Consider the following 24,524-nt stretch of genomic DNA (forward strand, 5'->3'; position numbering starts at 1 on the left):
CTAACAGACACACACACAGACATACCATGCATAAATTAAACGTGCCCAGGGGGAGATGTTTCAGTTCCCCCATGCCTGACGGCAAAGGTGGGTTTTAAGGAGTTTACGGAAGGCTGGAAGAGTAGGGGCAGTTCTAATCTCCGGGGGGAGTTGGTTCCAGAGGGCCGGTGCCGCCACAGAGAAGGCTCTTCCCCTGGGGCCCGCCAACCGACATTGTTTAGTTGACGGGACCCGGAGAAGGCCCACTCTGTGGGACCTAATCGGTCGCTGGGATTCGTGCGGCAGGAGGCGGTCTCGGAGATATTCTGGTCCAGTGCCATGAAGGGCTTTAAAGGTCATAACCAACACTTTGAAATGTGACCGGAAATTGATCAGCAGCCAATGCAGACTGCGGAGTGTTGGTGAAACATGGGCATACCTAGGTAGGCCCATGACTGCTCTCGCAGCTGCATTTTGCACGATCTGAAGTTTCCGAACACTTTTCAAAGGTAGCCCCTTTTCTTGGGGGTTACAACCCCATAGCCATGTCGTTCCTTCGCTTCCCACCGCTTTTGTCTCCCGAGCAGCCGCCGTACGTCCGGCGCCAACTTGGCTCTGCTGAAACGTCTCAGCACCAGGAACGTTCCCCTTTCCCCCTTGATCTCTCTCTGTGGCTGTCTTGTTTTTCCTGAGCCTGGGAGAAGCTCCCTCCCTCCGCCTGCGGGCCCTCATTGTCCCCCCTTCCGCAGATACGGGTTTGGAGTGTCCCGTCTGCAAAGAAGACTACACAGTGGCGGAGCAGGTCCGGCAACTCCCGTGCAATCACTATTTCCATAGCAGCTGCATTGTGCCATGGCTGGAACTGGTGAGTCTCTGCTTGGGCAGAACGGAGGGGGGGATGAGGGGGCGTTATCCCTGGTTCTGGGGCAGGAAATCGGAGGGAAAGAAGGAGGGAACGAAGGAAAGAAGGGCGATAGCACGTAGACTTATATACTGCCTCAGTGCTTTACAGCCCCCCCCCAAGCGGCTTACAGAGACAGCGTAGGTAGGTAGGTAGGTAGGTAGGTAGGTAGGAAGGAAGGAAGGAAGGAAGGAAGAGGAGGGAACGAAGGGCAATAGCACTTAGACTTATATACTGCCTCAGTGCTTTACAGCCCTCTCTAAGCAGCTTACAGAGTCAGCATAGGATGGATGGATGGATGGAAGGAAGGAAGGAAAGAAGGAACGAAGGAGGGAACGAAGGAGGGAACGAAGGAAAGAAGGGCGATAGCACTTAGACTTATATACTGCCTCAGTGCTTTACAGCCCTCTCTAAGCAGCTTACAGAGTCAGCATAGGATAGATGGATGGATGGATGGAAGGAAGGAAGGAAGGAAGGAAGGAAAGAAGGAACGAAGGAAGGAACGAAGGAGGGAACGAAGGAAAGAAGGGCGATAGCACTTAGACTTATATACTGCCTCAGTGCTTTACAGCCCTCCCTAAGCAGCTTACAGAGTCAGCATTGGATGGATGGATGGAAGGAAGGAAGGAAAGAAGGAGGGAAGGAAGGAATGAAGGAGGGAAGAAAGGAAAGAAGGGCAATAACACTTAGACTTATATACTGACTCAGTGCTTTACAGCCCTCCCTAAGCAGCTTACAGAGTCAGCAATGGATGGAAGGAAGGAAGGAAGGAAGGAAGGAAGGAAGGAAGGAGGGAACGAAGGAAAGAAGGGCAATAGCACTTAGACTTATATACTGCCTCAGTGCTTTACAGCCCTCTCTAAGCAGCTTACAGAGTCAGCAATGGATGGAAGGAAGGAAGGAAGGAAGGAAGGAAGGAAGGAAGGAGGGAACGAAGGAAAGAAGGGCAATAGCACTTAGACTTATATACTGCCTCAGTGCTTTACAGCCCTCCCTAAGCAGCTTACAGAGTCAGCAATGGATGGAAGGAAGGAAGGAAGGAAGGAAGGAAGGAAGGAAGGAGGGAACGAAGGAAAGAAGGGCAATAGCACTTAGACTTATATACTGACTCAGTGCTTTACAGCCCTCCCTAAGCAGCTTACAGAGTCAGCAATGGATGGAAGGAAGGAAGGAAGGAAGGAAGGAAGGAAGGAAGGAAGGAGGGAACGAAGGAAAGAAGGGCAATAGCACTTAGACTTATATACTGCCTCAGTGCTTTACAGCCCTGTCTAAGCTTTTTACAGAGTCAGCATAGGAGGGAAGGAAAGAGGGAATGAGGAAAGAAGGAAGGGCAATAGCATTAGCACTTAGAATTATATACTGCCTCAGTGCTTTACAGCCCTCTCTAAGCAGCTTACAGAGTCAGCATAGGATAGATGGATGGATGGATGGAAGGAAGGAAGGAAGGAAGGAAGGAAAGAAGGAACGAAGGAAGGAACGAAGGAGGGAACGAAGGAAAGAAGGGCGATAGCACTTAGACTTATATACTGCCTCAGTGCTTTACAGCCCTCCCTAAGCAGCTTACAGAGTCAGCATTGGATGGATGGATGGAAGGAAGGAAGGAAAGAAGGAGGGAAGGAAGGAATGAAGGAGGGAAGAAAGGAAAGAAGGGCAATAACACTTAGACTTATATACTGACTCAGTGCTTTACAGCCCTCCCTAAGCAGCTTACAGAGTCAGCAATGGATGGAAGGAAGGAAGGAAGGAAGGAAGGAAGGAAGGAAGGAGGGAACGAAGGAAAGAAGGGCAATAGCACTTAGACTTATATACTGCCTCAGTGCTTTACAGCCCTGTCTAAGCTTTTTACAGAGTCAGCATAGGAGGGAAGGAAAGAGGGAATGAGGAAAGAAGGAAGGGCAATAGCATTAGCACTTAGAATTATATACCGCCTCACAGTGCTTTACAGCCCTCTTTTAGTGGTTTACAGTGTAGGTAGGAAGGAAGGAAGGAAGGAACGAAGAGGGGGAAGGAATCAGGAAAGAAGGAAAGGCAATAGACTTCTATCTTGCTTCATAGCCATTTACAGACCTCTCTAAGCCATTTAAAGAGTCAGCATAGGAAGGAAGGAAGGAAGGAAGGAAGGAAGGAAGGAAGGAAGGAAGGAAGGAAGGAAGGAAAAGAGTTAAAGACAACAGAAAATTGAAATGAAGGAAGGAAGGAAGGAAGGGCGAGCAATAGACTTCTCTCTCGCTTCATAGTCCTTTAAAGCCCTCTCTAAGCCCCCCATCAATCTAGCTCCCCATTTTACCGACCTCAGAAGGACGGAAGGCTGAGTCAACCTGGAGCCTGGCGAGATTCGAACTGCCAAATTGCAGGCAGTCAGCAGCAGGAGCCTGCAGTACCGCCCTCTAACCACCACACCTCCAGGGCTCTGTGTAATCTGAACCGCTAGAGGAAGAGCACCTCCTCCCTCCGGGAGGAATTTTAACGCTTCGCCTTCCGCTCTCTGACGCCCGCGCTTCCCTTTTCTCCTCTGCCCAGCACGACACCTGTCCCGTGTGCCGCAAGAGTCTGAACGGGGAGGACTCGGCCCAGCGAGCCCCCAACCCGGAGGCCTCCACGAGCAACTCCTTCAGCAGCCCGAGCCACCTGCACGACCGATGGACTTTCTGAAGCCTCCCCCCCCCCCGGGGGCCGCTGCGAGAGAGAGAGAGAGAGAGAAAGAAGGGCCAGCGAAGGAGCCTGTCGCCTTCTTGGCTACGGATGTAAATTGTACGATAACCACACAAGCGAAGTAGCAAGAAGGGAGCACGCGGGCCCGAGCGGCCTTCTCACTCCCCTTCCTCCTCCTCCCCATCAAAGCCCGGCCACCCCCTCCCTTCTGGAAAACGCTCGCCGAAGAAACGCCTCTCGAACCTGCCACGCCGGAGAGGCCACGTTAAGTGCTTGCCGGGTGGGAGTAGCGCCTATTAAAGCTTGTGGACTTTCTCCCCCCCTCCTCTGATATCTGTACTGATTGCAGGCTGTCCACGTCACGTCCTTTTCTGGACGGTGGACAGGCGCTCCGTGGAGAGAGTTGGAGGAAGAGGATGGTGGGGGCTCCCTCTGCATTTGGCCAGTGGTGTTTTGGGTTCAGAAAGGGAGGGGGGAGGAGGAGAAGGGAAGCCCCCACTGTCCCTCCACCTCACTCCAGGTTTCTGTGGGAGCAAGCGGGCCACGCTCCTCCAAGCGAGGGAAGCGTTCCTGTGGCTGGGTCCCTTTATGCTTGGACCGGCCCGGTTTGCTCCTTGCTGTCGAACGGACTCCATTTGTCTTTCACGGCAGAAGTTGTGTTTTTTGCCAGGTATTCCTCGATATCGAAAATGCAAATAACCATTACTTAAAATATCAAGAAGAACGGCTCGTCTCTTTTCTTTCTCCTCTATCCTTCTCTTCAACTTTCCTACGCCGCCATTGTTTCCTCCTCCTCGGCTTTTAAACCTCTCGGTTCACATCCAAACTTCCTTCGTATCCCACCGACCGAGGGGGACAAAACCTCTCCTTTATATTTACAGTGGTACCTCTACTTAAGAACTTAATTCACTCCATGACCAGGTTCTTAAGTAGAAAGGTTTGTAAGAAGAAGCAATTTTCCCCCTAGAAATTAATGTAAAAGCAAATAATGTGTGCGATTGGGGAAACCACAGGGAGGGTGGAGGCCCCGTTTCCTCCCAGGAGATTCCTAGAGAGGCCCCAGGGAGGCTTCTTGCCGCCTTTTCCGGCCCTGTTTCCTCCCAGGAGATTCCTAGAGAGGCCCCACAGAGGCTTCTCCCCACCTTTTCAGGCCCTGTTTCCTCCTAGGAGATTACTAGAGAGGCCCCACGGAGGCTTCTCCCTGCGTTTTCCGGTTACAGTTTCGTAGGCTCGGGTTTGTAAGTGGAAAATGGTTCTTGAGAAGAGGCAAAAAAATCTTGAACATCCAATTCTTATCTAGAAAAGTTTGTAAGTAGAGACATTAGAGGTACCACTGTATACAGTGTTCCCTCACTTTTCGCGGGGGATGCGTTCCGAGACTGCCCGCGAAAGTCGAATTTCCGCGAGGTAGAGATGCGGAAGTAAATACACTATTTTGGGCTATGAACAGTATCACAAGGCTTCCCTTAACACTTTAAACCCCTAAATTGCGATTTCCCATTCCCTTAGCAACCATTTAGATTATTACTCACCATGTTTATTTATTAAAGTTTATTTAAAAAAAATATTTATTAAAGGTGGACGAATGTTTGGCGATGACATATGACGTCATTGGGCAGGAAAAACCGTGGTGTAGGGGGAAAACCCGCAAAGTATTTTTTAATTAATATTTTTGAAAAACCGTGGTATAGACTTTTCGCGAAGTTCGAACCCGCGAAAATCGAGGGAACACTGTATATTAAAAAAGCTAGATCATTGTCTCGAATTCAAGTGTAGGAAAGTGAGGCGAGCAGCGAGGTAGCCCAGGTCAAGGTTGAAAAAAGGGGAAAGATTATTTTTTTTAAAAAATATAACCCATACACAGACAAGGGAAGAAAGAATCAAATAACCGAGACACAGAACAAGGAAAGAAAGAATCGCCGGCCGCTCCGCCGTTGTAAAAGTGTGCCTTTTGCTATCGAATAAAGTCTTTAATAAGAAACGAGACAGCGACGGTAATTTTTGGCAGGAGGTTTGAGCCAAGGTCAGAGACCATATTCAGCCAGTTCGGGCGAATTGGTAGCGGCGGCCCGATGTAATGCCTTCCTATTTATCCACGTTTTTGAAGCTGCACGCATGCCCGCGCTCAACATTTGCGAACTGGTAGGGAAGGTCAATGAATCCCACCCCTGACCCAGATGTGGAGGGCAGGCTGGCCGCTTTGCGGGCAAGGCTCATGGAGGCTTCCTCGGGCCATCTGAAGGAGAATCAAGACTGCAGTGGCATTGCCCACCTGGTAGCCTCGGTCGTCGGAAGGCAGGTTGGTTCCAGGCGCAGCACCATTAAGGCCTCCCAAGACCCAGAGAAAGTTGCAAAACCCTAGAATTCTCCCTGAATCTTGGTTTACCCATGGAGGTTTCTCTCTACAGGAAGAGCCTCTCCTTGTGCCAATTCAGAAAGACATGGAGAGATGGCTGCCCGCTCGCCCTTCCGAGTCCTTCCGTTTGGGTCAATACTTCACCGGTTGCCCAGGGAGGAAGGAGCTGCCGTTGAGAACTGGAGGGGTGCCTGGCTGTAAACTGGGGGACTGCAATTCCCCTTATTCTGCGTTGGCTGAGGTTGATGGGAGTTGGAGTCCAGCCGCAAGCTCTTCATTCAATTTCGCTTTTGAGCCTTCACTCCCGTTTGTTGTTCTAGGTCGCCTTCTAGGCAGCCATAGATCGCGATCTCCCAAGTGTTGGTTAACTTTTAGGAGTTCTGGATTTGGGGGGCCAATTGTTCAGCCAAAAGGGGGGAGAAAAACTACCACCAGCCTGGGGGGGGGTTGTTTTTTTTTGCTAGCATTGGGCGTCTAGAACTTAATCCTCTTTCACACAGTTCTTTTAAAAAAAAAGGGAGTTTCCCAATTTATAAAATAGAATAATGTTTCAGAAATCCAGGGGGGGTCTGATGATCAGGAGGGGATGCCATCCCCTGATTCGTGTGTGGAAAAACAGCCACAACAAGCCTGTTGTTGTGTACAGTTTAACAATACGCCGTGTTTTAGGAAAAGACACACCCAACAAGCCAAAAGGATACCAAGGTCCCTGTAATTTGTTCAGTACTCTACAGCAGGGGTCCCCAACCACCGGGCCGCGGACCAGTACCGGGCCGCGGGGCATGTTGCACCGGTCCGTGGAGTCAGCAGCTGCCGGCCCTCATGCCGCCACCCCCTCCCTCCAGCGCTTCGCCTCCCGCCGGGCAAGAGGCCTCGGGAGGCAGGTTCTGCCGGCCACAGGACGATGGATGGGACAGAGGGGCGGGAAGGACCGAGAGGTTCAAGCCTCTTTTGGCTTCTGCCGCGGGGCGCTTTTGCGTTTTTGGCTGGGGGGAGGCAGGAGGGCCAGCCTGACCCCCTCTCTCCAGCGCTTAGCTCCCGCTGGGCAAGAGGCCTCAGGAGGCAGGCTCTGCCGGCCACAGGACGATGGCGGGAAAGAGGGGCGGGGAGGACCAGCACCCCCATGCTTAATCCCGCCCCCAACCACGCCCCTTTCCGCCCCCACTGGGCCATAGAAAAATTGTCTTGCTGAAACTGGTCCCTGGTGGAAAAAACGTTGGGGACCACTGCTCTACAGGATAAAAACCACGGTCATCTGAACTTCCTCTTGGGAGTAAAAGTCCAAATATAGCAAGATTCCCAACGGGCAGTCCTAGCAGCATTACAAATGCAAGACTGAGCCCCCAAATCTTCCTCTTGGGGTGTTTGTGTGTGGGGGGAAGTCCCTGGAATAAACGTCGTTTCCATGTAGACCTAAAAATCAACACGCTTGATTATTTGTCCATCCGCAAATCTCGCAGGCAAATCTCAGGGCTTTTGATCTGCCCGAATAACCATCTTAATACATCAGTCCTGGTGGATATTTAGACGGGCGTCTGTCGAAATACACAGAAGGGAAGGTGGTTCTTTCTTGTTTCCGAAATGCAAAGACGCTTCCGTAAGATTTTGAGGCAATTTTTGTGGAGCAGCCTCAACGTCTGTGATGGGACAGAAAAATGATAGAGATTAAAAAAAAACCTTCTGGGTTTTAATCCACAAATGTTCTTTCTTCTTGGGCGAAAAGTCTTTGTTCGATTGGCTTGTTTTATTCTTCTTTTTCATCTTCTCCAGGCTTTTTGTGTATAAAAAACCCAACCTGAGATTGGGAGGGAGGAAGAAAAACAGGAAAAAATATTATTATTATTATTAAAAATATTATTATTATTATTATTACTACACTACAGAGAATTGGAGGTTTGAAATTTTCCGTTCTGAAGTTTCAAGATTCAACTGCAACTCAATTTTTAAGCTCCGTTTCCCTTTTCAGCTCTAGCAGCTAAGTGGGACAATGTTCTTGATTTACCTGTTTAAAGAAAAGTTTTAAATTCCCACTCTTAGTACGAGGGAGGAACTGGTGCACCAGTTGCGGCCCTATCTGGACCAGGACTCACTGCTCACAGTCGCTCATGGCCTCATCACCTCGAGGCTTGACTACTGTAACGCTCTCTACATGGGGCTACCTTTGAAAAGTGTTCGGAAACTTCAGATCGTGCAGAATGCAGCTGCGAGAGCAATCATGGGCTTCCCCAAAAATGCCCATGTCACACCAACACTCCTCAGTCTGCATTGGTTGCCGATCAGTTTCCGGTCACAATTCAAAGTGTTGGTTATGACCTATAAAGCCCTTCATGGCATCGGACCAGATTATCTCAGGGACCGCCCTCTGCTGCACGAATCCCAGCGACCGGTTAGGTCCCACAGAGTTGGCCTTCTCCGGGTCCCGTCAACTAAACAATGCCGCTTGGCGGGACCCAGGGGAAGAGCCTTCTCTGTGGCAGCCCCGACCCTCTGGAACCAACTCCCCCCAAATATCAGAGTTGCCCCCACCCTCCTTGCCTTTCGTAAGCTCTTAAAAACCCACCTCTGTCGTCAGGCATGGGGGAATTGATATATTCCCTTCCCCTAGGCTTATAAAATTTATGTATGGTATGACTGTATGTATGACTGATCTCTTAAATTGGGATTTTTAGATTTTTTAATATTAGATTTGTTTACGTTGTCTTTATTGTTGTTAGCCGTCCCGAGTCTGCGGAGAGGGGCGGCATACAAATCTAATAAATCAATAAATAAATTTAGATTTTTTAAAAAAAAATTTAAATTTAAATTTTTCAGGGCCTGAGTTAAATTAGCGGCACAATTAACACCGCAAGTCCTCGACTTACAGCCGTTCATTTAGTGACCCGCTCAAAGTTACAACAGCACTAAAAAAGTGACTTATGAACCAATTTTTGTAGCATTCCCTACAATTGGACGATAAAAATTCAGGCACTTGGCAATTGACTCATCTTTAATGATGGTTTCAGGGTCTTGCTGGTCGCTTTTTGTGACTTTTCTGAGACGTCCGTGGGGATGCCAGATTCACTTAATAACCTTGTCAATGACATAATAATAACTACAATGTTTGGCTCAGTAACACCTAGTGAGAAAGGCTGTTAAAAATGGGGCGGAATTCATTTAACAAAATGTCTCACTTTAACGACATCAATTGGGGACTCCATTGCAGGCGTCCATCAAGGAACTGCCCGTACAGGGGGCAACTATTTTGTTCAGTGACTGCTCGAAGCTATCGACAGCCTTGAGGAAAGTCCTTGAATTAAGAATCACTGGAGCATCCCTTCTGTCATGTGACCTGCAGTTCCGACGGTTGGCAAGGAGCTCACGGGATGGTCAATGGCGACCTCTCTCAGCCAGCATCCAGCAAGTAAATGGGGGAAGCTTGATTCCTTAACGACTGCATGATTCATTTAACAACCGAAAGTGATTTGCTTAACAACCATAACTGCCCCCCCCCCCAAAAAAAACCTGGTAAAGTTGAGTGCGACTCACTCGTCTTTGTTTGGACTACCAAACTTTTCTCGCATACCACCAATGATCCATGGACCACAGATTGGTGACCTGTGCACTACTCAACCCCCCCATGCCCACTCAGTACAGCAGTGGTCCCCAAACTACGGCCCGCGGGCCACATGTGGCCCACTAAGGCCATTTATCCGGCCCACCAATGAGTGACAAGAGCACAGGGAAAAGAGAGAGAGAAAGAAAGAAAAGGGAAAGAGAGGGAGGGAAGGAGAAGTGGAGAGGAATGAAGGAGGGAAGGAAGGAAGGCGAAATGGAGGGAACAAGGAAGGAAGGAAGGAAGGAAGGAAGGAAGAATGAAATGGAGGGACAGAGGAAGGAAGGACTGTTTTTTGGGGGAATTTTTTTAAAAAATTTCTCAACATACATTCAAACAACACAGTGTACCATCTAATTTTCCATGAATAAAATGTGGTAATTTGTTAGTAACTAATATCAATCATCAAAAAAGTTGCAAAATGGTTTTTTTTCTAATTTTGTCATCCAGTTACATTCATTTTCTTTTAATTAAATTCCCTCCTTAATGTTCCTTCAAAAAGTGCAACACCAATTACATTTCTAACTTATTAACCATTATGCCAAAGTGCATCCTTCTTTCTTTATACATTTTTCATAAGCCAAGAAAACCTTGTATAGCCAATCAGATGTTAACAAAAGAAAATTAAAAACAAAACATAAACATATATGAATTTCAGACTTCTTCTCTCCCCCCTCTAAATAGTACATTCCCATTTTGTTTTTTACTTTAAAACAAGGTATGTGCAGTGTACATAGGGATTTGTTCATAGTTTTTTTTAATAGTCCGGCCCTCCAACAGTCCGAGGGACAGTGAACTGGCCCCCTGTGTAAAAAGTTTGGGGACCCCTGCAGTGCAGGAATCCAAATTCAAGCATCCCGGAGAGGTCAAGCCTGTCTGTGTGGATCCCATCAGATTCTTACCTTCCATAGGAAGATGATGACCAGGGTCAGCAGCAGGAGACCCCCAAGGATGCTGCCGATCAGGATCCAGAGGGAAAGAGGGACCAGTTTGGACTGGATGATTTCCAAGACAACCTGCCGGGAGACCAAATTCTGGAGAAGGCAGCAATTCTGAAGACTTCTGCACTAGCACTTAAGACTCCTGTGCCACTTTGCAGTGCATTACAGCCAGGGGTGGGCTGCTGCAGGGGGGGCTTGGCAGGGGTTTGGGAGAACCTCTAGCTAAGATTCTGAGCAGTTCAGAGAACCTCCAAATCCCACTCCTGGCTGGCCCTACCCACCCAGCCCCTTCTCTCCCAGGAATCCCTATGTTTTGGGTGCAGTGTAGGGCTCACAGAGGGCGAAAACGGCTTCCTCGGGCTCCGGAACTTCCGGTAGGCCCATTTTTCACTCCCCAATCCTCTCTACATGGGGCTACCTTTGAAAAGTGTTCGGAAACTTCAGATCGTGCTGAATGCAGCTGCGAGAGCAATCATGGGCTTCCCAAGGCATGCCCATGTTACTCCAACACTCCGCAGTCTGCATTGGTTGCCGATCAGTTTCCAGTCACAATTCAAAGTGTTGGTTATGACCTATAAAGCCCTTCATGGCATCGGACCAGAATATCTCCAGGACCGCCTTCTGCCGCACGAATCCCAGCGACCGGTTAGGTCCCACAGAGTTGGCCTTCTCCGGGTCCCGTCGACTAAACAATGTCATTTGGCGGGACCCAGGAGAAGAGCCTTCTCTGTGGTGGCCCCGACCCTCTGGAACCAGCTCCCCCCAGATATCAGAGTTGCCCCCCACCCTCCTTGCCTTTCGCAAGCTCCTTAAAACCCACCTCTGTTGTCAGGCATGGGGGAATTGAAAATCCCCCCCCTTCCCCCTAGGCTTATATAATTTATACATGGTATGTTTGTTGGTATGATTGGTTTCTTAAATTGGGGTTTTTTAGATTACTTTTTAATATTAGATTTGTTACATTGTTTTTTAATTGTTGTTAGCCGCCCCGAGTCTTCGGAGAGGGGCGGCATACAAATCTAAATAATAATAATTTTTTAAAAAGCCACCAGGCAGAGAAGCCCTTGCTAAAGTTTTTGAAGCCCACTCCTGGTTACAGCCCTCTCTAAGCAGTTTTCACAATCAGCCAGGTGTTGGGACAATCCCAGCCAAGGGGGAAGCTAACCTCGAGTCCTTGTGCAGCCCCAAGAGAGATAAGCCTAAACACCCCCCCCCCCCAAAAAAAACCCCCCTACCATCTGTTTATTTCCAAGGGAAGGCAAGACTACGATAAAGTAATCGATTGGATCTGGTTGTTTGTGCCGGGCACCAGGCCCTGACTTAACCCCGTCTCTTACCTGCCGCTGGTGGGCAGCTTTTGGTAGGAGGAAGAGGTGGTCGTCTTCTCGGACGTTCAGGATGATGCTACTGATTATCTTCACTGTCTTGAATTTAGCCTAGAGCCACAAAATGAGAGTGATAGAAGCCTAGAAGATTGACGGCCGAAAAAGACCTCATGGTCCATCTAGTCTGCCCTTAAACTATTTCCTGTATTTTATCTTAGGGTGGATCTAGGTTTCTCCCAGGCAGGTTTAAATTCAGTTCCTGTGGATTTACCAACCACGTCTGCTGGAAGTTTGTTCCAGGCATCTACTACTCTTTCAGTAAAATAATATTTTCTCACGATGCTTCTGATCTTTCCCCCAACTAACCTCAAATTGTGCCCCCTTGTTCTTGTGTTCACTTTCCTATTAAAAACACTTCCCTCCTGAACCTTATTTAACCCTTTGACATATTTAAATGTTTTGATCATGTCCCCCCTTTTCTTTCTGTCCTCCAGACTCTACAGATTGAGTTCATGAAGTCTTTCCTGATACGTTTTATGCTTAAGACCTTCCACCATTCTTGTAGCCCGTCTTTGGACCGGCTCAATTTTATCAATATCTTTTTGTAGGTGAGGTCTCCAGAACTGAACACAGTATTATTCCAAATGGGGTCTCACCAGCACTCTATACAGCGGGATCACAATCTCCCTCTTCCTGCGTGTTATACCTCTAGCTATGCGGCCAAGCATTCTACTCGCTTTCCCTACCACCCACAAAATGAGGATGCCACAAAATTAAAAGGTGTATCCTTATAGCAATAGCACTCAAACTTATATACCGCTTCACAGCGAGACAACGCTGAGAACCATCCCATCTCCCAAGTTGGAAAGTTGGAAAGATTAAACCACAAGTAGCTGAGACAGGGCACAGCTTAGTGACGGAGTTTGCCCAACGTATGAAAACCACAGCAGCTGCAAATGGTGTGCTATTAAGGCCACGGGTGGTGAGATAGAAAATTCCTCGCTTCACTCACACACACACAAACCAGATAAGTGGTCAAAGAAATGGAAACTGCCGTTTAATGTTTCCAAATGTAAAATAATGCACTTGGGGAAAAGGAAATCCTCAACCTGAGTATTGTACTGGCAGTTCTGTGTTAGCAAAAACTTCAGAAGAGAAAGATTTAGGGGTAGTGATTTCTGACAGTCTCAAAATGGGTGAACAGTGTGGTCAGGCAGTAGGGAAAGCAAGTAGGATGCTTGGCTGCATAGCCAGAGGTATAACAAGCAGGAAGAGGGAGATTGTGATCCCGCTGTATAGAGCGCTGGTGAGACCACAGTTGGAATACTGTGTCCAGTTCTGGAGACCTCACCTACAAAAAGATATGGATAAAATTGAACAAAGACAGGCTACAAAAATGGTGGAAGGTCTTAAGCATAAAACTTATCAGGAAAGACTTCATGATGAACTCAGTCTAGTCTGGAGGACAGAAGGGAAAGGGGGACACGATCAAAACATTTAAATATGTTAAAGGGTTAAATAAAGTTCAGGAGGGAAGTGTTTTTGATAGGAAAGTAAGAACCAGGGGGCACAATCTGAAGTTAGTTGGGGGAAAGATCAAATGTGAGAAAATATTATTTGACTGAAAGAGTAGTAGATGTTTGGAACAAACTTCCAGCAGACGTGGTTGGTCAATCCACAGGAACTGAATTTAAACATGCCTGGGATAAACATAGATCCATCCTAAGATAAAATACAGGAAATAGTATAAGGGCAGACTAGATGGACCGTGAGGTCTTTTTCTGCCGCCAATCTTCTATGTTTCTATATACACAGAGAGAGAGAGAGAGAGAGAGAGAGAGAGAGAGAGAGAGAGAGAGAGAGAGCAGGAGGCACAGTGGCTGCACTCACCTTCCGGAAAAACTCGTTCCGGACGGCTCTAAGTAAATGGATGGTGATTTCGGAGCTCCTTTCCAGACGCTGCAGTTGGCAGGTCACGACTTGGCAACCAGCGTTGGTGCAATTCTGCAAAGGAGGAAAGGCGCTGGGGCTTTAGCCGCGAATCTACTTGAAGAAAAAGGCAATTGCTGGGCTCATAGAGCAGATTCTTGACTTTAAGGGATGTTTTTCTTCTTCACCTAGGAGGTTTTTATTACGAAGGCTGGATGTTATGGTTCCCTCGCATCCTGCACCAATAGTCATGGACTCAGAGGACGCAGCAACTGTGAAAGTGCGTCCTCCTATGTTCCTGGCACCTGAGATTGACAGTGATGAGGGGTCAGGGTCAGAACAACCAGGGCTTTCTACACTTCCTGGATTGAGTGAACTAGAACTTCCTGTGAGGAATGATTTTGCATTTCCTCTGCTGAGTGACTCAGAAGACGAGGAGCATCTTCTGGATGCCAGAGTTCGTACGGCATCTAGGAGACATGAGCGGTTGGCTAAGAGGAGATTGACCCACGAGAAGTACCGCTGGCTATTGGGTCATGCCCTCACACTATTTAAGGGTGAGGCATGTCCCGCCTTGTTGAAGAGAACAATAATGTTCATTTCGGAAACATCTCGTCTTGACTACTGAATTCAGTTTGTGTTTCAAAAGAGCAGAATCTTGGCTTTGCTAACGAGCTTTGGTCTTCCAGTTAATTTCTGAGAAGTACGTCTCGGAAATCTTGTTTCACCTGGTAATTATTACCTGGTAATTATTGATCTTCTCTCTGGGATTTTGGCCAATTGACAAGACCTTGCTAGATTTGCATCTCCCTTTGAAAAGACTCTTAAAAGACAAGACTGAGACTTTTGTAAATAATAAATCATTTTAAATTAGACAAATGGTGTGTATCTGATTATTAGGACTCAGCACTGAAATAGAACACTGGATTCCCACAACCCACTGCAGCAATGTCGCCAAAAAGGCTTCTAGAGTTGTTAACCTGATCCTACGTAGCTTCTGCTCTGGCAATCTCACACTACTCACCAGAGCCTACAAAACCTTTGCCAGACCCATCCTTGAATACAGTTCATCTGTCTGGAACCCATACCACATCTTGGACATCAACACCCTTGAAAATGTCCAAATATACTCCACCAGAAGAGCCCTTCACTCCTCCACTCAAAACAGAATGCCCTACGAAAGCAGACTATCAATCCTGGGTCTAGAAAGCTTAGAACTACGATGCCTAAAACACGATCTAAGTATTGCCCACAAGATCGTATGCTGCAATGTTCTACGTGTCAATGACTACTTCAGCTTCAATCACAACAACACAAGAGCACGCAACAGATTCAAACTTAATATTAACCGCTGCAAACTTGACTGTAAAAAATATGACTTCAGCAACCGAGTTGTCGAAGCGTGGAACTCGTTACCTGACTCAGTAGTGTCAACCCCTAACCCCCAACATTTTCCCCTTACACTATCCACGGTTGACCTCTCCAGGTTCCTTAGAGGTCAGTAAGGGGTGTGCATAAGTGCACCAGTGTGCCTTTCAACCCCTGTCCAATTGTCTCTCCTTATCTCATTTATCTTTTCTTCCTTTCAAATATGTTCACCTATACTTTTATATCTTTTCTTCTATTCGTTTCTTTAGTTATATTATTACATATCTTTCTCTTCAATGTGTATTATGTATTGGACTAAATAAATAAATAGATAAAACATGGCAAAGCAAGAAGAAGGTCAGGGAAGCCTGATTTGGCGTGAACGCTACTACTCCAGGCCACTTCATGGGGGAAGTTCGCCCAGCTTCCTTGCAAGCAATGTGGTCAGATCCTGCCTTCTTTTGGGATTTGACATGTGGAACTGGGTATGGCTAGCCTAGAGAAGGAATAGGGGTGACAAGATAGCAGTAGGTTATATCTGAGGGACTGCCACAAAGAAGGAGGGGGGTCAACCTATTGTCCAAAGCCCCTGGAGGCAGGACAAGAAACTAAGGATGGAAACTCATCAAGGAGAGAAGCAACCGAGAACTTAAGGAGGAATTTCCTGACAGTGAGGACAATTAACCAGTGGAACAGCTGGCCTCCAGAAATTGTGAGTGGAGGTTTTTAAGAAGAGATTGGCCAACTGTTTGTCTACAAATGGTATAGGATCTGCTTGAGCAGCGGGCTGGACCAGAAGACCTCCAAGGTCCCTTCTGATTGTTGATTTGATTTGATTTGATTTTTAATTTAATACTTAATTTAATACTTAATTTAAAACTTAATTTAAAACTTAATTTAATTTAATTTAATTTAATTTAATTTATAATTTAATTTAATTTAATTTAATTTATTTTCTAATTTATTTATTTATTTATTATTTATTTATTATTTATTACTTAGATTTGTATGCCGCCCCTCTCCGAAGACTCGGGGCGGCTCACAACACGTGGAAACAAATCATAAATAATCTGATAAATTTAAAATTTAAAGATTTAAAAAGACCCCATATACTAACAGACATACACACAAGCATGCCATATATAAATTAGACATGCCCAGGGGAAGATGTTTCAGTTCCCCCATGCCTGACGGCAAAGGTGGGTTTTAAGGAGTTTACGGAAGGCAGGAAGAGTAGGGGCAGTTCTAATCTCCGGGGGGAGTTGGTTCCAGAGGGCCGGTGCCGCCACAGAGAAGGCTCTTCCCCTGGGGCCCGCCAACCGACATTGTTTAGTTGACGGGACCCGGAGAAGGCCCACTCTGTGGGACCTAATCGGTCGCTGGGATTCGTGCGGCAGGAGGCGGTCTCGGAGATATTCTGGTCCAATGCCATGAAGGGCTTTAAAGGTCATAACCAACACTTTGAATTGTGACCGGAAACTGATCTAATATCTAATTTAATTTTCTAATTTAATTTAATTTAATTTTCTAATCTAATCTAATCTAATCTAATCTACTTTTTGGTTACTTTGCAGTGAGGCTTCTGGCTTGGGATTTCCTAGTGGTCTCCCATTCTAATAGTGACTAAGTCTGCCCTATGTTCTATCCCGGGCCTACGCAGCTTGAAAACAAAGGAGGAATCCACATGCTGATATTTCAAATCAATCCTTTCATATAAAAAGTCTCATTTATACAAGCCAAATTCATGGATCTGAGGTCAGCTTGGCAGCTTCTCAGTGAGAATAATTAAAAGATAAAAGTCTCGCAGCTAGGCTGCTGCCAAAGATCAAAGCTAATTGCAAATTCCTTCATGAGATAAAGAGTCTTCAATTTCACTGGCTTAGTTTTACCACTTCCCAGCACCTCCGCAAACGGGGCACTTTTACTTCAAACATTTTAGCAGGAAAATAACAGTTGGCTAGCGTAACCTGGCTGAAACCTCAAACAGCATCTGACTCCACTGCAAAATGTTGAAACTCCACCCCGAATTACCCATACGCCCCCCTTAAATACCTATAGGGCGTGGTTAACAATTCTCTACAAACTACAGACTACTTCCTTTTCCCATACAAGTACCCTGTTTCCCCGAAAATAAGACGTACCCCGAAAGTAAGGCATGCCAGAGGGTTTGCAGAAATTGCTAATATAAGGCACCCCCCGAAAATAAGGCGTAGTCAAGTTTACATACGGTACGGTGGAAAAACATACGGTCCCATTCACAGCTGTTCATAGCGGTACCGTAATAATGTGGCGTCCCCTGCTGGCCCCTTCCATCGCTTTGTACCGTCCAGTACAGCAGACACAGTCTGCTGCTGTCTCACCGCCATTACAGTCTCCGCTACAGTGCGTAGACTGTAGTTCCTCTGGTGGCCGGAAGCTGCAATAGCGGGAGTATACTGTTGTGCCATATAAGTGCCGTCGTTTGTGTGTGTGGGTGCCATACTGACAGGTACCGTACCGTAATCAGTGTACCGTACGGTACACTTTCTTTGGGGGTGTCAGCTTTTCTGCCTGTGTATTTGTCTTATTTGAGAAATATAAGGCACCCCCCTCCCCCCCCCCCCGAAAATAAGACGTAGCACAACTTTTGGAGCAAAAATTAATATAAGACAGTGTCTTATTTTCGGGGAAACACGGTATTCTTGTCTTTTTCTTAGTCTTCTAAAGTGGGCATCTAGCAAAAGCTCTTGATCTTCCTCCTCTTCTAAGTCAGGCTCTACTGTCATTGGCATATCTGCCACCTCCGGTGGTCCTTCAGGTTCATCCAGGTCTATCTCTCCCTCACTCTCACTCTCCGCCTCGGCTGACAACAACACTGGCCCAGGGTACCAAGATGGGCCTGGCTCATCCTCTTCAGAATCTATCATGACCAGAGTTGGATGAGGAGCGCTCACAACACCCAACTTAGGTTTTTATAAACACACCCAGGTACGGACAGCATCAGGCAACCCGTTCTTCCTGTGTTTTAGCCTCCAGGACCCTAATCATCGTTGTCGCTCTTCTCTATACTCTTTCTACAGTCTTGTTATCTATTTTGTATCGTGGGTGCAGTATTCCAAGTGTGGTAAGAGGTCCTTGTGGGTCTCAAAGTACTGGCCTGCTGGAGTTTAAATCTAGCCAATTAAATCCCGATCTTGGTTTGCTTGGGGCCGGTCCAACTCACAATCTAGGTCAGCCTCTTAACCACCGAACCAAGCATGTGGAGTCACTCACCACCCTGTCTGTGTGCGCCAACTCTTCTGGGTGCAGTGGAATCACACTATTAGCTGATCCGAACTCGGTATAATTTGGCAAGTTGCAGGTCACCTTAGAATTAAAAGAATAAGGCATTAAATCGCTGCTTAGGTTGCAATTCCACCCCCCCACCCCCCCCCAAAAAAAATTAAACATGGGCTATTTTTCTGATGTTTCCACAGATTTTTCTGGAAACTGTTTCTACTTAAGAATCTTTTCTTTAAAAAAAAATATTTTTATTAAATTGCATAGACAAACATGACATGCATAACATGCAGCAGTTAGTGGAGCTACAGTCGCTCCGCTCAGAGTAGAAGTCATCTTTATATTTAAAAGGAAAAAAAAGTGAAAAGAAACAACCTTGTCGTTGTTTAACACCGTCTATAAAGTACTTTAAAACATCAATTATAAGGTGATAGATAAAAACACATCTAAAGTATTTAAGAACATATATAAAATTTTTTAAATTATAGCTTAAATTGAACTAAAAAAAAGAGAATCTTTTCTTAAGGCTCAAGGCTCAACCCAGACAAGACCGAGTGGCTCTGGGCATTAGTCTCTGGTCACTCAACCCAGACAAGACCGAGTGGCTATCAATTAGTCTCCGGTCACAATTCAAGGTGTTGGTTATCACCTATAAAGTCCTACGTGGCTTAGGACCACACTATTTACGAGACAGTCTCCTTCCACATACTTGCATATAAGTATCCCAGTGGCCGGTCAGGGCCCACAGAGTTGGCCTTCTCCAGGCCCCATCAGCCAAGCAATGCCGGGTGGTAAGCCCTAGAGGAAGAGCCTTCTCTGTGGCGGCCCTGGCCTTTTGGAATCAACTCCCCCCAGAGATTTGCACTGCCCCCACTCTCCTGGCCTTTTGGAAGATACGAAGATGTGCCTTTGTCGGCAGGCTTAGGGCTGTCGAACATAGATATTCTGCTCCAGCCCACTCTATGACTGAGATATGGATGAATGTGACTCAATGGTTTTTAAGACGAGGGTTTTTAGAGTTGCTTAAATTGGATTGTAATATTTTTAAGGGGTTTTAGGTTTTGAATTGGTCTAGTTTTAATCTTCGATTTCTAATATGTTATGTATTTAATAATAATATATAATAATAATATATAATAACAATATATAATTATAATAATAGTATAGTAATAATAATAATAAGAAGAATAAGAATAAGAAGAATAAGAATATAATTGCAGAAAAAACAATTGCTCCCAATCTACCTTCCATTGAGGACTTGTATACTGCACGAATCAAAAAGAGGGTGGTGGAAATATTGACTGACCCCTCACATCCTGGACATAAACTGTTTCAACTCCTACCCTCAAAACGTCGCTACATAGCACTGCACACCAAGACAACTAGACACAAGAACAGTTTTTTCTCGAACGCCATCACTCTGCTATACAAATAATTCCCTCAACACTGTCAAACTTTTTACTAAGTCTGCACTTCTATTTCTAATAGTTTTTTTCCTCATCATTCCTATCATCCATCTCCTCCCATTTAGGACTGTATGACTGTAACTTGTTGCTTGTATCCTAACATTTTTATTAATATAGATTGTTTCTTCATTGCTTGTTTGACCCCTATGACAATCATTAAGTGTTGAAACACATGATTCTTGACAAATGTATATTTTTTATTTTATGTACACTGAGAGCATCTGCACCAAGACAAATTCCTTGTGTGTCCAATCACACTTGGCCAATAAAGAATTCCATTCTATTCTATTCTATTCTATTCTAATTATTCTCATGTTGTAAGCACCCCTGAGTCTCCAGAGAAGGGTGGCCTGGAAATTGAAATAGTAAGTAAGTAAGTAAGTAAGTAAGTAAGTAAGTAAGTAAGTAAGTAAGTAAGTAAGTAAGTAAGTAAGTGAAGCCAAGCCACTTACATTATCTGCAAGGATGCGAGTCACCCAGAGGAATTCCCTTCCTTGATAGCCAGTGGCAGGAAAAGCCATACGGAGCGAAAGATTGGATACCGCATAACAAGCAAGGTTTTGTATCTGGAAGGACAAAAAAAATATATCATTTTTTTTTAAAATGGGGATGTGAACATTCTGGGGTTTTTTTTCCCCACCCAAAGAAGCATTTTTAATTTCTCCTTGGGGACAAGGCGTGGATGAAATCTGTGCGCAGAGAAAGCGCTTGATGTACGAGTAGCCTTCGACTTAACGACTGCTATTTTCAGCGATTTTTCCTTCTCTCTGGATGGCTTCTACTTGTCCGTGCCCTTCCGCCCATCCCTGGGTCAATACCAACCTTTATTTCTTTGCCTGAAGCAAAGCTGAGCAGTTCCTCGGCTGTGTTTCGGGCTGAAACCACCTTCTGAGCATGTGTGGAAGTGAATTCCCGCGAGGGGACAGGTGAGAAACGTCACAATGCGAACCGGTGACGAAAGTAAGTGGAATCCCTACCCGAGACAAATTGGCCATGGGGAATTGCCATACCCAGTTGGCTGCATCCCACCCACCCCTGCCCATTATTATTATTATTATTATTATTATTATTATTATTATTATTATTATTATTATTATTATTATGTCAGTACAACACAGCAAACGAGATCACTATGCTGGATTTCGTATTTCATCACCAGTCGGGCGCTTCCCAAGCACCTAGACTGCATGATGTAGCGGCGAATTATGTTTGCCGATCCCAGTAAAGCGGCCTTTTGCAATTGACAGATGGAGATTTTGTCAATTCCGATGGTTTTCAAATGTCCGCTGAGATCCTTTAGTACTGCGCCCAGCGTGCCAAGTACCACTGGGACCACTTTCACTGGCTTATGCCAGAGTCGTTGTTGTTGTTGTTGTTGTTATTATTATTATTATTATTATTATTATTATTATTATTAATTAGATTTGTATGCCGTCCCTCTCCGAAGACTCGGAGCGTCTCACGACAGCAAAGCACAGTACAAATCCAATGATTAAAAAAACAGTTAAAACCCTTAATATAAAAAGTCATACACCCCAAACAAACCATACATAAAACAGAACGGCCGGGGGGAATCAATTTCCCCATGCCTGGCGGCACAGGTGGGTTTTTAAGGAGTTTGCGGAAGGCAAGGAGGGTGGGGGCAGTCCTGATCTTCAGGGGGAGTTGATTCCAGAGGTTTGGGGCCACCACAGAGAAGGCTCTTCCCCTGGGCCTCCGCCAGACGACATTGTTTAGTTGACGGGACCCGGAGAAGGCCCACTCTGTGGGACCTAATCGGTCGCTGGGATTCGTGCGGCAGAAGGCGGTCCTGGAGATATTCTGGTCCGATGCCATGAAGGGCTTTATAGGTCATAATCAACACTTTGAATTGTGACCGGAAACTGACTGGCAACCAATACAGACTGCGGAGTGTTGGTGTGACATGGGCATATCTGGGAAAGCCCATCCCTCCACCCTGCCAGAAATGCTGAAACAAAGTTGGCCATTCCTCCCAGGGGCTAGCTCCTTCTTTTCCACATCTTTACTTTGACGGTTGTCCGAAACTCTGGGCTCATGTCGCTGGGGAAGTTCCCCACAGGATGTACTTCATAACGGTTCAGGGTAGATTCACTGAAAGGGGGAGAAAAAAAGAGAAAAACTAAAATTTATTTATTTATTTATTGGATTTGTATGCCGCCCCTCTCCATAGACTCGGGGCGGCTAACAACAATAATAAAAGCAGCATGTAAATCCAATACTACAACAACTAAAAAAACCCTTATTTTAAAACCAATCATACCTACAAACAAACATACCATGCATAAATTGTAAAGGCCTAGGGGGAAAGAGTATCTCAGTTCCCCCATGCCTGATGACAGAGGTGGGTTTTAAGGCTCTTACGAAAGGCGAGGAGGGTGGGGGCAATTCTAATCTCTGGGGGGAGTTGGTTCCAGAGGGCCGGGGCTGCCACAGAGAAGGCTCTTCCCCTGGGCCCCGCCAAACGACATTGTTTAGTTGACGGGACCCGGAGAAGGCCCACTCTGTGGGACCTAACTGGTCGCTGGGATTCGTGCAGCAGAAGGCGGTCCCGGAGATAATCTGGTCCGGTGCCATGGAGGGCTTTATAGGTCATAACCAACACTTTGAATTGTGACCGGAAACTGATCGGCAACCAATGCAGACTGCGGAGTGTTGGTGTAACATGGGCATATTTGGGAAAGCCCATGATTGCTCTCGCAGCTGCATTCTGCACGATCTGAAGTTTCCGAACACTTTTCAAAGGTAGCCCCATGTAGAGAGGGTTACAGTAGTCGAGCCTCGAGGTGATGAGGACATGACTGACTGTGAGCAGTGACTCCAGGTCCAAATAGGGCCGCAAATTGGTGACATCCTTCGAGTTGGGAGTTCAGAATGCAGGTAGAATACCTCCAAATACGATCACAATCGAGTCTAAAATTTACCGTAATTTTTGGAGTCTAAGATGCACCTTAGTTTGGGGGAGGAAAAATAGGGAAAAAATAATCGGCCTATCAGGTATTCATCTGGTTAGTCTTTGACTCTGCTTCTGCACATTAGTTTGTGATTTTGAGCATGCATGCTTGCTTTTCATCCCCTGGTTTGGGGATAAAAAACTGTTTTTTGGTTTTAAAAAAAATATAGTTTATTGATTTTTTTAAGAAAAGAAGAGAAAGAAAAAAAAAGAGGGGGGGAATAGGGATACAAAAAATAGTCATATTTCAGCATAAGATATATAACTTATTATGTATCAGTTTTAAACATTTAACTGTACATTTTCACGTTATACTTAACATTTAACGTTTTATGGTTTCATATCTATAGATTTACTTAGCAATATATTAGTATGGTTAGATAAGATGGGATTTGTGTGGGGAAAGGCGATATAGCAGGCGTATGTAGTTTAACGACATATTTTTAAATTATAATGTTATGGCTGTGGGTGTGTATATTGAGGATGGTTGGATGTTACATTGTTAGTAGATTATAGATAGATATCAGAGGAATTGAACTCAGACAGAACATCTAGTTTGTATTTGGTCTATATTTTTTGTTGTACAGTGTTCCCTCGATTTTCGCGGGGGATGCGTTCCGAGACCGCCCGCGAAAGTCGAATTTCCGCGAAGTAGAGAAGCGGAAGTAAATACACTATTTTTGGCTATGAACAGTATCCCAAGCCTTCCCTTAACACTTTAAACCCCTAAATTACCATTTCCCATTCCATTAGCAACCATTTAGATTATTACTCATCATGTTTATTTATTAAAGTTTATTTTAAAAAAATATTTATTAAAGGTGGACGAAAGTTTGGCGATGACATATGACGTCATCGGGTGGGAAAAACCATGGTATAGGGGGGGGGGGGAACCGCGAAGTATTTTTTAATTAATATTTTTGAAAAACCGTGGTAAAGACGTTTCGCGAAGTTCGAACCCGCGAAAATCGAGGGACCAGTGTATTTGTTTTTTCCTTTGGTGCCGAGTAAGGAGTTTTCAGTTGGTTCCTGTTTTATTGCCATTAGTGTTGGATAGCCATCTGTACCACTTCTCCCAGGCCTTGTAGAACTCGGATTCATTCTTATTTTGTATTTCCATTGTCATTTTGGATAGTTCAGCACATTCCATAATTTTACTAATAATAGTTAAAGTTGTTGGGATGTTTTTTTATTTCCACTGTTGGGCATATGTTAGTCTGGCGGCAGTTCCTAAAGCCCTTCACTTCTCTCTCTTTTCAGAGAGAGAAACTGTCAAGCCGCTGTAGACGTTGGTGTTAAATTAACCTCTTGCCATACTACTAGGAAGTCCTGAGGTTTGTGGGAATTTGGGAGGGGTGAATGTTAGGGGGAAACAGATGCAACCACAAAGCATTTTTTCGAGTGGTTCAAGGACATGCCCGCCTACCGGGGCAGAAGGGAAGAAGGGACTGACCACTGTTGGCACATCTGAATGGACGGGAGAAGTTTGTGGGTGGGGAACAAGGGAGGTGAATCTGCTAGCCGCTAGTGGATAGAGAAAAATTCTTTTCTCTATCCCACAATACTAGGACGAGGGGGCCCTCCCTAAAGCTCATAGGTAAGAAAGTGAGGACAAATATAAAGGGAAATATTTCTTCACCCAGAGGGTCCTTGGTTTGTGGAATTCACTTCCAGAAGAGGTCGAACCGAACCTGCAAATTTCAGGTTCGTGCTGAACTTCGCAGTGTTCGCCATGCTGAACCCGAACCCAAACTTTTAAAAAAGTTCGGGTAAAGTTCAGGCTCGG

At 45.7% G+C, this 24,524-nt stretch overlaps 2 protein-coding genes across 2 annotated transcripts in view; one reads left to right on the forward strand and one right to left on the reverse strand.

Annotated features, from left to right (window-relative positions):
* Positions 1 to 4,256, forward strand: part of RNF115 (ring finger protein 115) — a 34,487-nt gene extending 30,231 nt beyond the window's left edge. The window contains exons 8-9 of the mRNA XM_070766684.1: positions 729 to 844; positions 3,401 to 4,256. Of these exons, the coding sequence (XP_070622785.1) occupies positions 729 to 844; positions 3,401 to 3,532 (248 nt within the window). The 3' untranslated portion in view covers positions 3,533 to 4,256. The remainder of the gene's footprint in view (positions 1 to 728; positions 845 to 3,400) is intronic.
* Positions 4,257 to 5,461: 1,205 nt separating this feature from the next.
* ITGA10 (integrin subunit alpha 10) overlaps positions 5,462 to 24,524 on the reverse strand; it is a 134,917-nt gene continuing 115,854 nt past the window's right edge. Inside the window, exons 24-30 of the mRNA XM_070766676.1 lie at positions 21,795 to 21,879; positions 20,220 to 20,333; positions 18,296 to 18,388; positions 13,637 to 13,750; positions 11,759 to 11,857; positions 10,383 to 10,496; positions 5,462 to 7,683 (exon numbers count right to left, since the gene is read on the reverse strand). Coding sequence (XP_070622777.1) covers positions 7,633 to 7,683; positions 10,383 to 10,496; positions 11,759 to 11,857; positions 13,637 to 13,750; positions 18,296 to 18,388; positions 20,220 to 20,333; positions 21,795 to 21,879 — 670 coding nt within the window. The 3' untranslated portion in view covers positions 5,462 to 7,632. The remainder of the gene's footprint in view (positions 7,684 to 10,382; positions 10,497 to 11,758; positions 11,858 to 13,636; positions 13,751 to 18,295; positions 18,389 to 20,219; positions 20,334 to 21,794; positions 21,880 to 24,524) is intronic.

The sequence above is a fragment of the Erythrolamprus reginae genome, chromosome 13 (genome assembly GCF_031021105.1).
Source record: "Erythrolamprus reginae isolate rEryReg1 chromosome 13, rEryReg1.hap1, whole genome shotgun sequence".
Classification (NCBI taxonomy): Eukaryota; Metazoa; Chordata; class Lepidosauria; order Squamata; family Dipsadidae; genus Erythrolamprus; species Erythrolamprus reginae.